This window comes from Brienomyrus brachyistius, unplaced genomic scaffold, assembly GCF_023856365.1.
Source record: "Brienomyrus brachyistius isolate T26 unplaced genomic scaffold, BBRACH_0.4 scaffold53, whole genome shotgun sequence".
Classification (NCBI taxonomy): domain Eukaryota; kingdom Metazoa; phylum Chordata; class Actinopteri; order Osteoglossiformes; family Mormyridae; genus Brienomyrus; species Brienomyrus brachyistius.
Genome location: NW_026042328.1, coordinates 1,688,715 through 1,704,073, shown reverse-complemented (window position 1 = coordinate 1,704,073; position 15,359 = coordinate 1,688,715). Strand labels below are relative to the sequence as shown.

General features: G+C 52.1%; 1 protein-coding gene across 1 annotated transcript in view; it reads right to left on the bottom strand.

The window, feature by feature from the left end:
* LOC125723988 (uncharacterized) overlaps positions 1–15,359 on the bottom strand; it is a 66,115-nt gene that overhangs the window by 18,606 nt on the left and 32,150 nt on the right. The window contains exons 12-16 of the mRNA XM_049000814.1: positions 14,387–14,488; positions 3,567–3,659; positions 1,434–1,523; positions 1,077–1,169; positions 820–915 (exon numbers count right to left, since the gene is read on the bottom strand). Of these exons, the coding sequence (XP_048856771.1) occupies positions 820–915; positions 1,077–1,169; positions 1,434–1,523; positions 3,567–3,659; positions 14,387–14,488 (474 nt within the window). The remainder of the gene's footprint in view (positions 1–819; positions 916–1,076; positions 1,170–1,433; positions 1,524–3,566; positions 3,660–14,386; positions 14,489–15,359) is intronic.

Sequence of the window (15,359 nt, the reverse complement as noted above, 5' to 3'; positions counted from 1 at the left end):
GCTTACGCAAAATTTTATGCATCTGGATTTTTTCTTGCTTACGCACATTCTTAGTTTTGTCCGTACGCCATGTTTTAGTGTGAATTCTACGCACGTCGTTATACATGAGGCCCCTGGTCTTAGAGAAATGTCTTATGAGGAGAGGTTAGCTGAGCTGAATCCGTTTAGCCTCGAGCAAAGGAGACTAAGTATGGAATAGTCTTCCTGTTAGTGTGGCGCAAGCTAAAACCCGGGGTTCCTTTAAATCAGAGCTAGATAAGATTTTAACAACTCTGAGGTATTAGTTAAGTTCTCCCCAAATGAGCTTGATGGGCTGAATGGCCTCCTCTCGTAAATTTCTTATGTTCTTTTGTTTCTATTACAGAGACATCTGCTGTATCACTGAGGATGTGTTTATACATCTCCCTTTCTTTGTAATACTCAGAGCTCCCCGTTAAAGCCTCACTGCCCCCTACTGGCTGGGAGGCCATTACAGTCCTGCACCACTGAAACAGCATCATGAAGGAAAACCAAGCCAGCTCCGAGGAATAAAAGCGGCCCTGAATAAGTAACACTTTGGTAACCAGTTATATAAAACTCATCTGGGTTAATACAGGATACGGGAGTCTGTTAGGGACAGTTACTCAGAGTAACTCCTGAGTAATTACTCAGTTTTCTGTTGATTAGTGCCCTTGCTTTTATACTGGTTTTCCGTCTTTCTTGCTTCTATCTCTGTGACTGAGACATGGGGAGATGTAAACAATGACTGGAAAGCCGTCTGCAGGCTGGAAAAGTCCCAGTACACATATTCAGAATGATTCATAACCCTGTTATACTTACAGTATGCAGACATTTGGATAACAAGCCAGGCAAAGAGGAAGACAGACCCAGAAATCAGGACAATCAGCCGCAGGTCCAGTGGCTGTTTTCCTGTGTCTGAAATGACGTGACGACAAAAATCACTGAGGACTGAGGGCAGTAAAGGAGCAGAAAGTGACAGATATCAGATCACAGGGATACATACATTCTCTAAAGGTTTTGTATGATTCAGCTGCAAAAGTAAAACTGCAGGAGAAACAAAGTTCTAGTGTATTTACCTGCTTTGAGTTTTAATACTACAGCCAGGGCCACAGAATTCAGGAGCTGGAGCCCAAAAGCCCCCGAGAAATAAACATATTTACAGGGTTTGGCTGAAAGGCAGAGAGTAAAGCATGAGTCACACAGCTGCATGTTCACATTCTAACAGCCAAACATCTATAGTATCTGTGGGGTTTTTCAATAATTAAAATATTTTAATACTCTACAAAACAAAAGAAAAAATCATTTTGATTGGTGGCTGACATAACGAAAATGCATATCTCACTTCACAAGCACATTCATGAAACACAAATTGATTTAAAAGTTTAAACAGTAAAAAATATTTCAAAATATCAAAATGAAAAAGTAATTTGTACCAAGTAATTTATCCCGATGCCAGACTCGAAAGCATGATGTGAGCGTCAGAATGTAGATGAACACAAACTCGCACATCCTGATAGGTCGTCCTGTGGTCAAAATGAGCTCATGTCAGTTTTTAATAGAACAGAGGTTATTATTGCACATTAACACAAACAAAATGCTAACCTCAAAGGAGAACCTGAACCTAACAATTTCATATTGAAAACATTAGAATAAATGTATTTTTATATAGGCAGATGCTATCTGCACACAGGTGTCATTACCCCGCGATGCTATTTACACTCGGGATGGATGGCAGTTTGGCTATTTACACCCAGGATAGATCACCAGTTTGGCTATTTGCACCCGAGATGGATCACCTATGCAGCTATTTACACCTGTGATGGATCGCCTGTGTGTCTATTTGCACCCAGGATGGATCACCAGTTTGGCTATTTGCACCCGGGATGGATCACCAGTGTGACTATTTACACCCGGGATGGATCACCAGTGTGACTATTTACACCCGGGATGGATCACCAGTGTGACTATTTACACCTGGGATGGATCGCCTGTGTGGCTATTTATACACAGGACGGATCACCTATGCAGCTATTTACACCCGATATGGATCACCAGTGTGGCTATTTATACACGAGATGGATCGCCTATGCAGCTATTTACACCTGGGACGGATCACCAATGTGTCTATTTTCAGCCGAGATGGGTGACCAATGTGGCTATTTATACACGAGATGGATCGCCAATGTCAATATTTGCATTTGGGTGTATATAGATAGATAGATTCATTAACTGACATTGTACAGAGTACAACAAAATTTTGCAACAGACCAAACGGTGAATTCACACATAACATGTTAATTACAAATGGAAGAAGCTGAAGTATTACTACAGTTCAATACAGAAAAACTGACCTATGAACTCTATTAGACATCAGACATCGGACAAGACATAACAAAATGAAGCTAATAAACCATGTTTGGGACATGAATTTTAATAAATACACTGTCCAGCCAAAAAAAAGGTGCTGTTTGAATTTTTCGTTGCTTTGATTATGCTTTGATTATGACTCACATTTGTCCTGCAATTGTTTCCACAAGCTTATGCTACATCTCACCCTTTATTTTCATCCATATTTGCATTCATTTCTCACCGAGATGCTGTACTGACAAGTGAGTTGAACCTCCATAAAGCGTCCTTCAGCTCATCCCAAAGACCTTCAATGAGGTTAAGGTCACAACTCTGTGGTGACCAAGTCATGCGTGAAAATGATTTCTCATTCTCCCTGAACCAATTCGAACCCAATGAATGTTGGCATTCTTGTCCTGGAATATGCCAATGCCAACAGGGAAGGAAAAATCCATTGCTGATGGATGGAGCTGTAACCTGGCCATTCAGTAGATTCAGGTATACAGCTGAATTTACTTGACTGCTGCATAACGTAGCTGAGTTATAATAACGATCTAGTCATTGGCTTTTAAGTATTTGCTGATAGGAATTTATATGATGACATTTTTTTTTTTGGACGGGCAGTGTCCTGCAGAAAGGGCAGTGTGCATCCAGTGCTTTTCTGGGTGGTGTTAATGACCCTCTGAAGGGCTCTCCTGTCCCCCGCTGAGCTGCCGGTGAACCACGCGGTAATGCAGTACGCCAGCACGCTCTCGATGACCCTCTGAAGGGCTCTCCTGTCCCCCGCTGAGCTGCCAGTGTACCACGCGGTAATGCAGTACGCCAGCATGCTCTCGACGACCCTCTGAAGGGCTCTCCTGTCCCCCGCTGAGCTGCCAGTGTACCACGCGGTAATGCAGTACGCCAGCATGCTCTCGACGACCCTCTGAAGGGCTCTCCTGTCCCCCGCTGAGCTGCCAGTGTACCACTCGGTAATGCAGTACACCAACACGCTCTTGATGACCCTCTGAAGGGCTCTCTTGTCTGACTATTTTCACGAGCGTGCAATGCAATTCAATAAGTATTCTCATAAGAAATTGTATTATTTGCATCAGAATTTTACAAACAACTTTTACCAAAAAGATAAAGTTGAAGATCAGTCTCCTCCCAGTTAAATCTCTCTTACAGTCTGATGGTCTCCTCACAGTTAAATCTCTCTTACAGTCAGATGGTCTCCTTACCTTTGTCATTTTCTAGAATCAGACTCAAATACAGGAAACTTAGTATTAGGTGAAGCATGAAGAAAATCCCCAAAAGGATTTTCTGAGCCAGATCTGAAAAGCATAAAACATGAAAAACAAACATATTAAATAGACACGAGAAAGAAACATCACATAAAACAGGCCTTCATTAAACATTATCTCTCTGTTTACTTTTTGATTTCTTTGAAGACTTGACACTTGGCGGCACCGACAAAATAAAGGAAAGATCAATATGTTTATATTAAGGACCTAACAGGGAGATCAGCTTCAGTCCTTCTCGGACGCGTCCTCAGCTGTGTGCAGTGGGACACTGAACCTTATTGAAGAAGAAAAGCCTGCAGTTCTTTGGAGGATAAAGGAGGTGGAATCGCCTCCACACACTGAGCTCTGTAACATCCCATAAAGCTTTAATGGTGTTTAGATCTGGAGAATGGGGAGGCCAAGGGAGGGATCTGACCACCCCCTGGTGCTCAGGAAACCCCTCCTGAATTTGTATAGTGGTGGGTATGGGGGCATTACCATCTTGGGATAAGGGACCAGCATGAGGGAGGCCAAGGGAGGGATCTGACCTCACCCTGGTTTAAGCACACAGGGATGTTACGCCCGGCCCGCTCCGTCTGCCTGATCCTCCTGTTTACTCCAAACGCCCGGCTCGCTCCGTCTGCCTGATCCTCCTGTTTACTCCCTACGCCCGGCTCGCTCCGTCTGCCTGATCCACCTGTTTAATCATTACGCCCAGCTCACTCTGTCTGCCTGATCCTCCTGTTTACTCATTACGCCCGGCTCACTCCGTCTGCTTGATCCTCCCGTTTCCCCCCTACGCCCAGCTCACTCCGTCTGCCTGATCCTCCTGTTTACTCCCTAAACCCAGCCCACTCCGTCTGCTTGATCCTCCTGTTTACTCCAATACGCCCGGCTCGCTCTGTCTGCCTAATCCTCCTGTTTACTCATTACGCCCGGCCCACTCCGTCTGCCTGATCCTCCCGTTTCCCCCCTACGCCCAGCCCACTCCGTCTGCCTGATCCTCCTGTTTACTCCCAACGCCCGGCTCGCTCCGTCTGCCTGATCCTCCTGTTTACTCCCTACGCCCGGCCCGCTCCGTCTGCCTGATCCACCTGTTTAATCATTACGCCCACCTCACTCCGTCTGCCTGATCCTCCTGTTTACTCATTACGCCCGGCCCACTCCGTCTGCTTGATCCTCCCGTTTCCCCCCTACGCCCAGCCCACTCCGTCTGCCTGATCCTCCTGTTTACTCCCTAAACCCAGCCCACTCCGTCTGCTTGATCCTCCTGTTTACTCCAATACGCCCGGCTCGCTCTGTCTGCCTGATCCTCCTGTTTACTCATTACGCCCGGCCCACTCCGTCTGCTTGATCCTCCCGTTTCCCCCCTACGCCCGGCCCACTCCGTCTGCCTGATCATCCCGTTTCCCCCCTACGCCCGGCCCACTCCATCTGTCTGATCCTCCTGTTTACTCCCTACGCCCGGCTCGCTCCGTTTGCCTGATCCTCCTGTTTACTCATTACGCCCGGCCCACTCCGTCTGCTTGATCCTCCCGTTTCCCCCCTAAGCCCGGCCCACTCCATCTGTCTGATCCTCCTGTTTACTCCCTACGCCCGGCTCGCTCCGTTTGCCTGATCCTCCTGTTTACTCATTACGCCCGGCCCACTCCGTCTGCTTGATCCTCCCGTTTCCCCCCTACGCCCAGCCCACTCCATCTGTCTGATCCTCCTGTTTACTCCCTACGCCCGGCTCGCTCCGTTTGCCTGATCCTCCTGTTTACTCATTACGCCCGGCCCACTCCGTCTGCCAGATCCTCCTGTTTACTCCCTACGCCCGGCTCGCTCCGTCTGCGTGATCCTCCTGTTTACTCATTACGCCCGGCCCACTCTGTCTGCCTGATCCTCCTGTTTACTCATTACACCCGGCTCGCTCCGTCTGCCTGATCCTCCAGTTTACTCCCTACGCCCGACCCGCTCCGTCTGCCTGATCCTCCCGTTTCCTCCCTACGCCCGGCTCGCTCCGTCTGCCTGATCCTCCTGTTTACTCCCTATGCCCAGCCCGCTCCGTCTGCCTGATCCTCCTGTTTACTCCCAACGCCCGGCTCGCTCCGTCTGCCTGATCCTCCTGTTTACTCCCTACGCCCGGCCCGCTCCGTCTGCCTGATCCACCTGTTTAATCATTACGCCCAGCTCACTCCGTCTGCCTGATCCTCCTGTTTACTCATTACGCCCGGCCCACTCCGTCTGCTTGATCCTCCCGTTTCCCCCCTACGCCCAGTCCACTCCGTCTGCCTGATCCTCCTGTTTACTCCCTAAACCCAGCCCACTCCGTCTGCTTGATCCTCCTGTTTACTCCAATACGCCCGGCTCGCTCTGTCTGCCTGATCCTCCTGTTTACTCCCTACGCCCGGCTCGCTCCGTCTGCCTGATCCTCCTGTTTACTCATTACGCCTGGCCCACTCCGTCTGCCAGATCCTCCTGTTTACTCCCTACGCCCGGCTCGCTCCGTCTGCCTGATCCTCCTGTTTACTCTTTACGCCCGGCCCACTCCGTCTGCCTGATCCTCCTGTTTACTCATTACACCCGGCTCGCTCCGTCTGCCTGATCCTCCAGTTTACTCCCTACACCTGGCTCGCTCCGTCTGCCTGATCCTCCCGTTTCCTCCCTACGCCTGGCTCGCTCCGTCTGCCTGATCCTCCTGTTTACTCATTACGCCCGGCCCACTCCGTGTGCCTGATCCTCCTGTTTACTCATTACACCCGGCTCGCTCCATCTGCCTGATCCTCCTGTTTTCTCCCTACGCCCGGCTCGCTCCGTCTGCCTGATCCTCCTGTTTACTCTTTACGCCCGGCCCACTCCGTCTGCCTGATCCTCCTGTTTACTCATTACACCCGGCTCGCTCCGTCTGCCTGATCCTCCAGTTTACTCCCTACACCCGGCTCGCTCCGTCTGCCTGATCCTCCCGTTTCCTCCCTACGCCTGGCTCGCTCCGTCTGCCTGATCCTCCTGTTTACTCATTACGCCCGGCCCACTCCGTGTGCCTGATCCTCCTGTTTACTCATTACACCCGGCTCGCTCCATCTGCCTGATCCTCCTGTTTTCTCCCTACGCCCGGCTTGCTCCGTCTGCCTGATCCTCCCGTTTCCTCCCTACGCCCGGCTCGCTCCGTCTGCCTGATCCTCCTGTTTACTCATTACGCCCAGCCCATTCCGTCTGCCTGATCCTCCTGTTTACTCCCTACGCCCGGCTCGCTCCGTCTGCCTGATCCTCCTGTTTACTCATTACGCCCGGCCCACTCCGTCTGCCTGATCCTCCTGTTTACTACCCACGTCCGGCTCGCTCCGTCTGCCTGATCCTCCTGTTTACTCATTACGCCCGGCCCACTCCGTGTGCCTGATCCTCCTGTTTACTCATTACACCTGGCTCGCTCCGTCTGCCTGATCCTCCTGTTTACTCCCTACGCCCGACCCGCTCCATCTGCCTGATCCTCCCGTTTCCTCCCTACGACCAGCCCACTCCGTCTGCCTGATCCTCCCGTTTACTCATTACGCCCGGCCCACTCCGTCTGCCTGATCCTCCCGTTTCCTCCCTACGACCAGCCCACTCCGTCTGCTTGATCCTCCCGTTTCCTCCCTATGACCAGCCCACTCCGTCTGCCTGATCCTCCTGTTTACTCATTACGCCCGGCCCACTCCGTCTGCTTGATCCTCCCGTTTCCCCCCTACGCCCGGCCCACTCCGTCTGCCTGATCCTCCTGTTTACTCCCTACGCCCAGCCCGCTCCGTCTGCCTGATCCTCCTGTTTAATCATTATGCCCAGCTCACTCCGTCTGCCTGATCCTCCTGTTTACTCATTACGCCCGGCCCACTCCGTCTGCTTGATCCTCCCGTTTCCCCCCTACGCCCAGCCCACTCCGTCTGCCTGATCCTCCTGTTTACTCCCTAAACCCAGCCCACTCCGTCTGCTTGATCCTCCTGTTTACTCCAATACGCCCGGCTCGCTCTGTCTGCCTGATCCTCCTGTTTACTCATTACGCCCGGCCCACTCCGTCTGCTTGATCCTCCCGTTTCCCCCCTACGCCCGGCCCACTCCGTCTGCTTGATCCTCCTGTTTCCTTCCTAAGCCCGGCCCGCTCCGTCTGCCTGATCCTCCTGTTTACTCCCTACGCCCGGCTCGCTCCGTCTGCCTGATCCTCCTGTTTACTCCCTACGCCCAGCCCGCTCCGTCTGCCTGATCCTCCTGTTTACTCCCAACGCCCGGCTCGCTCCGTCTGCCTGATCCTCCTGTTTACTCCCTACGCCCGGCCCGCTCCGTCTGCCTGATCCACCTGTTTAATCATTACGCCCAGCTCACTCCGTCTGCCTGATCCTCCTGTTTACTCATTACGCCCGGCCCACTCCGTCTGCTTGATCCTCCCGTTACCCCCCTACGCCCAGCCCACTCCGTCTGCCTGATCCTCCTGTTTACTCCCTAAACCCAGCCCACTCCGTCTGCTTGATCCTCCTGTTTACTCCAATACGCCCGGCTCGCTCTGTCTGCCTGATCCTCCTGTTTACTCCCTACGCCCGGCTCGCTCCGTCTGCCTGATCCTCCTGTTTACTCATTACGCCTGGCCCACTCCGTCTGCCAGATCCTCCTGTTTACTCCCTACGCCCGGCTCGCTCCGTCTGCCTGATCCTCCTGTTTACTCTTTACGCCCGGCCCACTCCGTCTGCCTGATCCTCCTGTTTACTCATTACACCCGGCTCGCTCCGTCTGCCTGATCCTCCAGTTTACTCCCTACACCTGGCTCGCTCCGTCTGCCTGATCCTCCCGTTTCCTCCCTACGCCTGGCTCGCTCCGTCTGCCTGATCCTCCTGTTTACTCATTATGCCCGGCCCACTCCGTGTGCCTGATCCTCCTGTTTACTCCCTAAACCCAGCCCACTCCGTCTGCTTGATCCTCCTGTTTACTCCAATACGCCCGGCTCGCTCTGTCTGCCTGATCCTCCTGTTTACTCCCTACGCCCGGCTCGCTCCGTCTGCCTGATCCTCCTGTTTACTCATTACGCCTGGCCCACTCCGTCTGCCAGATCCTCCTGTTTACTCCCTACGCCCGGCTCGCTCCGTCTGCCTGATCCTCCTGTTTACTCTTTACGCCCGGCCCACTCCGTCTGCCTGATCCTCCTGTTTACTCATTACACCCGGCTCGCTCCGTCTGCCTGATCCTCCAGTTTACTCCCTACACCTGGCTCGCTCCGTCTGCCTGATCCTCCCGTTTCCTCCCTACGCCTGGCTCGCTCCGTCTGCCTGATCCTCCTGTTTACTCATTACGCCCGGCCCACTCCGTGTGCCTGATCCTCCTGTTTACTCATTACACCTGGCTCGCTCCGTCTACCTGATCCTCCTGTTTACTCCCTACGCCCGACCCGCTCCATCTGCCTGATCCTCCCGTTTCCTCCCTACGACCAGCCCACTCCGTCTGCCTGATCCTCCCGTTTACTCATTACGCCCGGCCCACTCCGTCTGCTTGATCCTCCCGTTTCCCCCCTACGCCCGGCCCACTCCGTCTGCTTGATCCTCCTGTTTCCTTCCTAAGCCCGGCCCGCTCCGTCTGCCTGATCCTCCTGTTTACTCCCTACGCCCGGCTCGCTCCGTCTGCCTGATCCTCCTGTTTACTCCCTACGCCCAGCCCGCTCCGTCTGCCTGATCCTCCTGTTTACTCCCAACGCCCGGCTCGCTCCGTCTGCCTGATCCTCCTGTTTACTCCCTACGCCCGGCCCGCTCCGTCTGCCTGATCCACCTGTTTAATCATTACGCCCAGCTCACTCCGTCTGCCTGATCCTCCTGTTTACTCATTACGCCCGGCCCACTCCGTCTGCTTGATCCTCCCGTTACCCCCCCTACGCCCAGCCCACTCCGTCTGCCTGATCCTCCTGTTTACTCCCTAAACCCAGCCCACTCCGTCTGCTTGATCCTCCTGTTTACTCCAATACGCCCGGCTCGCTCTGTCTGCCTGATCCTCCTGTTTACTCCCTACGCCCGGCTCGCTCCGTCTGCCTGATCCTCCTGTTTACTCATTACGCCTGGCCCACTCCGTCTGCCAGATCCTCCTGTTTACTCCCTACGCCCGGCTCGCTCCGTCTGCCTGATCCTCCTGTTTACTCTTTACGCCCGGCCCACTCCGTCTGCCTGATCCTCCTGTTTACTCATTACACCCGGCTCGCTCCGTCTGCCTGATCCTCCAGTTTACTCCCTACACCTGGCTCGCTCCGTCTGCCTGATCCTCCCGTTTCCTCCCTACGCCTGGCTCGCTCCGTCTGCCTGATCCTCCTGTTTACTCATTACGCCCGGCCCACTCCGTGTGCCTGATCCTCCTGTTTACTCATTACACCTGGCTCGCTCCGTCTGCCTGATCCTCCTGTTTACTCCCTACGCCCGACCCGCTCCATCTGCCTGATCCTCCCGTTTCCTCCCTACGACCAGCCCACTCCGTCTGCCTGATCCTCCCGTTTACTCATTACGCCCGGCCCACTCCGTCTGCTTGATCCTCCCGTTTCCCCCCTACGCCCGGCCCACTCCGTCTGCTTGATCCTCCTGTTTCCTTCCTAAGCCCGGCCCGCTCCGTCTGCCTGATCCTCCTGTTTACTCCCTACGCCCGGCTCGCTCCGTCTGCCTGATCCTCCTGTTTACTCCCTACGCCCAGCCCGCTCCGTCTGCCTGATCCTCCAGTTTACTCCCTACACCTGGCTCGCTCCGTCTGCCTGATCCTCCCGTTTCCTCCCTACGCCTGGCTCGCTCCGTCTGCCTGATCCTCCTGTTTACTCATTACGCCCGGCCCACTCCGTGTGCCTGATCCTCCTGTTTACTCATTACACCTGGCTCGCTCCGTCTGCCTGATCCTCCTGTTTACTCCCAACGCCCGACCCGCTCCATCTGCCTGATCCTCCCGTTTCCTTCCTACGACCAGCCCACTCCGTCTGCCTGATCCTCCCGTTTACTCATTACGCCCGGCCCACTCCGTCTGCTTGATCCTCCCGTTTCCCCCCTACGCCCGGCCCACTCCGTCTGCTTGATCCTCCTGTTTCCTTCCTAAGCCCGGCCCGCTCCGTCTGCCTGATCCTCCTGTTTACTCCCTACGCCCGGCTCGCTCCGTCTGCCTGATCCTCCTGTTTACTCCCTACGCCCAGCCCGCTCCGTCTGCCTGATCCTCCTGTTTACTCCCAACGCCCGGCTCGCTCCGTCTGCCTGATCCTCCTGTTTACTCCCTACGCCCGGCCCGCTCCGTCTGCCTGATCCACCTGTTTAATCATTACGCCCAGCTCACTCCGTCTGCCTGATCCTCCTGTTTACTCATTACGCCCGGCCCACTCCGTCTGCTTGATCCTCCCGTTACCCCCCTACGCCCAGCCCACTCCGTCTGCCTGATCCTCCTGTTTACTCCCTAAACCCAGCCCACTCCGTCTGCTTGATCCTCCTGTTTACTCCAATACGCCCGGCTCGCTCTGTCTGCCTGATCCTCCTGTTTACTCCCTACGCCCGGCTCGCTCCGTCTGCCTGATCCTCCTGTTTACTCATTACGCCTGGCCCACTCCGTCTGCCAGATCCTCCTGTTTACTCCCTACGCCCGGCTCGCTCCGTCTGCCTGATCCTCCTGTTTACTCTTTACGCCCGGCCCACTCCGTCTGCCTGATCCTCCTGTTTACTCATTACACCCGGCTCGCTCCGTCTGCCTGATCCTCCAGTTTACTCCCTACACCTGGCTCGCTCCGTCTGCCTGATCCTCCCGTTTCCTCCCTACGCCTGGCTCGCTCCGTCTGCCTGATCCTCCTGTTTACTCATTACGCCCGGCCCACTCCGTGTGCCTGATCCTCCTGTTTACTCATTACACCTGGCTCGCTCCGTCTGCCTGATCCTCCTGTTTACTCCCTACGCCCGACCCGCTCCATCTGCCTGATCCTCCCGTTTCCTCCCTACGACCAGCCCACTCCGTCTGCCTGATCCTCCCGTTTACTCATTACGCCCGGCCCACTCCGTCTGCCTGATCCTCCCGTTTCCTCCCTACGACCAGCCCACTCCGTCTGCCTGATCCTCCCGTTTACTCATTACGCCCGGCCCACTCCGTCTGCTTAATCCTCCCGTTTCCTCCCTACGACCAGCCCACTCCGTCTGCCTGATCCTCCTGTTTACTCATTACGCCCGGCCCACTCCGTCTGCTTGATCCTCCCGTTTCCCCCCTACGCCCGGCCCACTCCATCTGCCTGATCCTCCTGTTTACTCCCTACGCCCAGCCCGCTCCATCTGCCTGATCCTCCTGTTTACTCCCAACGCCCGGCTCGCTCCGTCTGCCTGATCCTCCTGTTTACTCCCTACGCCCGGCCCGCTCCGTCTGCCTGATCCACCTGTTTAATCATTATGCCCAGCTCACTCCGTCTGCCTGATCCTCCTGTTTACTCATTACGCCCGGCCCACTCCGTCTGCTTGATCCTCCCGTTTCCCCCCTACGCCCAGCCCACTCCGTCTGCCTGATCCTCCTGTTTACTCCCTAAACACAGCCCACTCCGTCTGCTTGATCCTCCTGTTTACTCCAATACGCCCGGCTCGCTCTGTCTGCCTGATCCTCCTGTTTACTCATTACGCCCAGCCCACTCCGTCTGCTTGATCCTCCCGTTTCCCCCCTACGCCCGGCCCACTCCGTCTGCTTGATCCTCCTGTTTCCTTCCTAAGCCCGGCCCGCTCCGTCTGCCTGATCCTCCCGTTTCCTTCCTATGCCCGGCCCGCTCCGTCTGCCTGATCCTCCAGTTTCCTCCTTACGCCCGGCCCGCTCCGTCTGCCTGATCCTCCAGTTTACTTCTTATGCCCGGCCCGCTCCGTCTGCCTAATCCTCCCGTTTAAATCACTGGTGCTCCCACTGCAGACGGATGCAAACACTGCGTGTAAAAGTGTCTGTACTTTCTAGGAAGTCGCAGAATGACTGAAGCTCTGGCCTTTGCTAGGGGTCACCCAGGAAGCCCAGCACTGTGACCTTTATGGTGTGGTGTATGATGTTATACGGTATATCAGTTAGAGCTGTACTCTCCCACCATCTTATAGTGAGTCTGACTGCAAAGCTAACAACTATCAATGGAATGCTAACAGTTAGCGATGGATTGCTAACAGTACTATGGCTTAAAGTGTTTCCCACATTTTAATCTACATACACGGTTTCAGTGGCGGAACAACTGCACACAAGGCCCTGGGGAAAAAAAAGTTTTAGTGGTTAAATTGCGTTTTCTACGCCTTTTCAGGCAGGAGGAGATTTGTTTGGCTATGCTTAGAAAACTTTTATACAATTTAGGAGAATCATTAACCTACTTTAACGCATTTATTATACAACCACATATTTCCCACATTTTGACATCAGTGATGCAGTGAAGATACAGTCTCTTTATTTCTTGACGCCAACCCTCCTCATTGATACAGGCTTGGGACCAGCACCTAGTTCAGCTGGCTTACTCCCTTAAGTGGCTGGGTTAGGTTGGACTATATACATATTTACAAAGACTACAATAAAACATACTGAAATATGTAGTCTAACAAAACGCAGTTTAAAGAAGGTAGCCTACCTGGCAAAATTGCAAACAAACAAATTAGGCCCACAGCACATAATCCGGCTATATCCAAGCAGTTTTTTCTTTCTAAAAATTACAAACTACACCTGCCATGTATTTGCACGGCATAATATTCATGTTAAGAAAAGACGCACACACACTTGCGGCAGCTGTGATGCCCGGCCCGTCCGCTCCTCGTGTGTGCCACGCCCCCCTGCTTACCCACGTGTTTCGTTCCCGATTATACCCAGCTGTGTCTAGTTACTTTAAGTCCTGTGTATTTAAGTCCTGGTCTCCCCAGTTTCCCTTGTCCGTCATTGATGTTGTCAATGCCAGTGTTCCGTCCTGCCCTTCCTTACCTGATTAAACCCCTAGTTTGTCCCGTATTCCGCCTTCCTGCCTGGTTCTTCCTGCCCGCCTGCCCAGTCGCCTTATCTGTTCCACGGCGACCGTGACAGCAGGTGAACTCGTGAATCATTATTCACGCTTTACTTGTTACAGTTTAAAGTATGCATGCGCATGGCAGATCACCAATAAGGATAAACCAATGGCTACCGGAGTGAGTCCACCTAAAGAAATAGATCCATATACTACAACAGCATACACGCAGCATAATAAGAATGTATACAAAAAATGACAGATATATAAAATCGCAAGTCACAGTTAAAGAGTAAATATTATGTTCTAGCTATCAAGAGCTTCGGAGAGATTATATCAGTATAACTTTATGTGTATTTAGTATATGGGAGGGTCCTCTTTTTGCTGGGGGGAGGACCTTCTATGATCCAGGGGAGGGCCCGGGCCCAGAGGCAGTGGCCCTGCCCACCCCGCCTATAGCTCCGCCCCTGACAAAACCTTGAGACTGGTAAAACAGCCGGGGAGGGGGGCATCAGTGGATTGATCGATGATTTCATAAGTTTAATTGGTTCCATTTTTTTCAGATGTGAGCCGAACGTGCAAACATGAGGGGCTGTACAAAATTTTAAAAATATAGTTTTAGAAGTTGACCAAAGTCTACAGGTAACCCAGAGCATTAATAGTACTTTTAGATGCTTAAAGTATAAATGTCAAAGTTAGCATCATTACACAATACACTGCAACTTTACACTGCATAGATGGGAGCAGCATCTTCTGTAAACTGCATGGATTTTAACTGCACTCGGAAAACTCATTGTAAGGGTGACATTTTAATTATGCATTATGGTTTAGTATAAAATATCATACTTACAGTAAATTCCCTCCAAAGGTTTATCAAGAGTCTGCAAGAAATCCCCAATGAATATGCAGGCACATAATCCCAAAGCAGGCACTGCGACTGAAAGGGAATATCCTGAAAAGAGAAAGATCACATTAGCCTGTCGAGTACAATTATCACATCCTATGATTAATATGAATATGAAATTTAAACACACAAGTTTTCATTTCAGAAATAAATTGTTTTCCTCATTTAAACATTTGCTCTCTTTCCTTCTTCTCTCTTTACAAAAGTAAAATTCACACAATCCCAGTCACATGACCCTCCACCTTCACAATGACACAGACAAGTGACACACACAAAGCTGCTTTTCCACTATGAATACAGTGTTTATATCCATCCATCCACCACACTGTGAATACAGTGTTTATATCCATCTACCCCACTGTAAATACAGTGTTTACATCCATCCATCCCTCTGTGAATAGAGAGTTTATATCCATCCCTCTGTAAATAGAGTGTTTATGTCCATCCATCCCACTGTGAATACGGTGTTTATATCCATCCATCCCACAGTGAATAGTGTATATATCCATACATCCACCACACTGTGAACACAGTGTTTATATCCATCTACTCCACTGTAAATACAGTGCTAACATCCATCATCCATCTGTGAATAGAGTGTTTATATCCATCCATCCCTCTGTGAATACAGTGCTTATGTCTATCCATCCCACTGTAAATACAGTGCTTATATCCATCCATCCCACTGTAAATACAGTGTTTATATCTATACATCCCACTATGAATACAGTGTTTATATCCATCCATCCATCCATCCCACTGAGAATACAGTTATTATATCCATCCCACTCTAAATACAGTGCTTATATCCATCCATCCCACTGTAAATAGTGTTTATGTCCATCTATCCCACTGTAAATACAGTGATTAAATCCATCCATCCACCACACCGTGAATACAGTGTTTATATCCATCTACC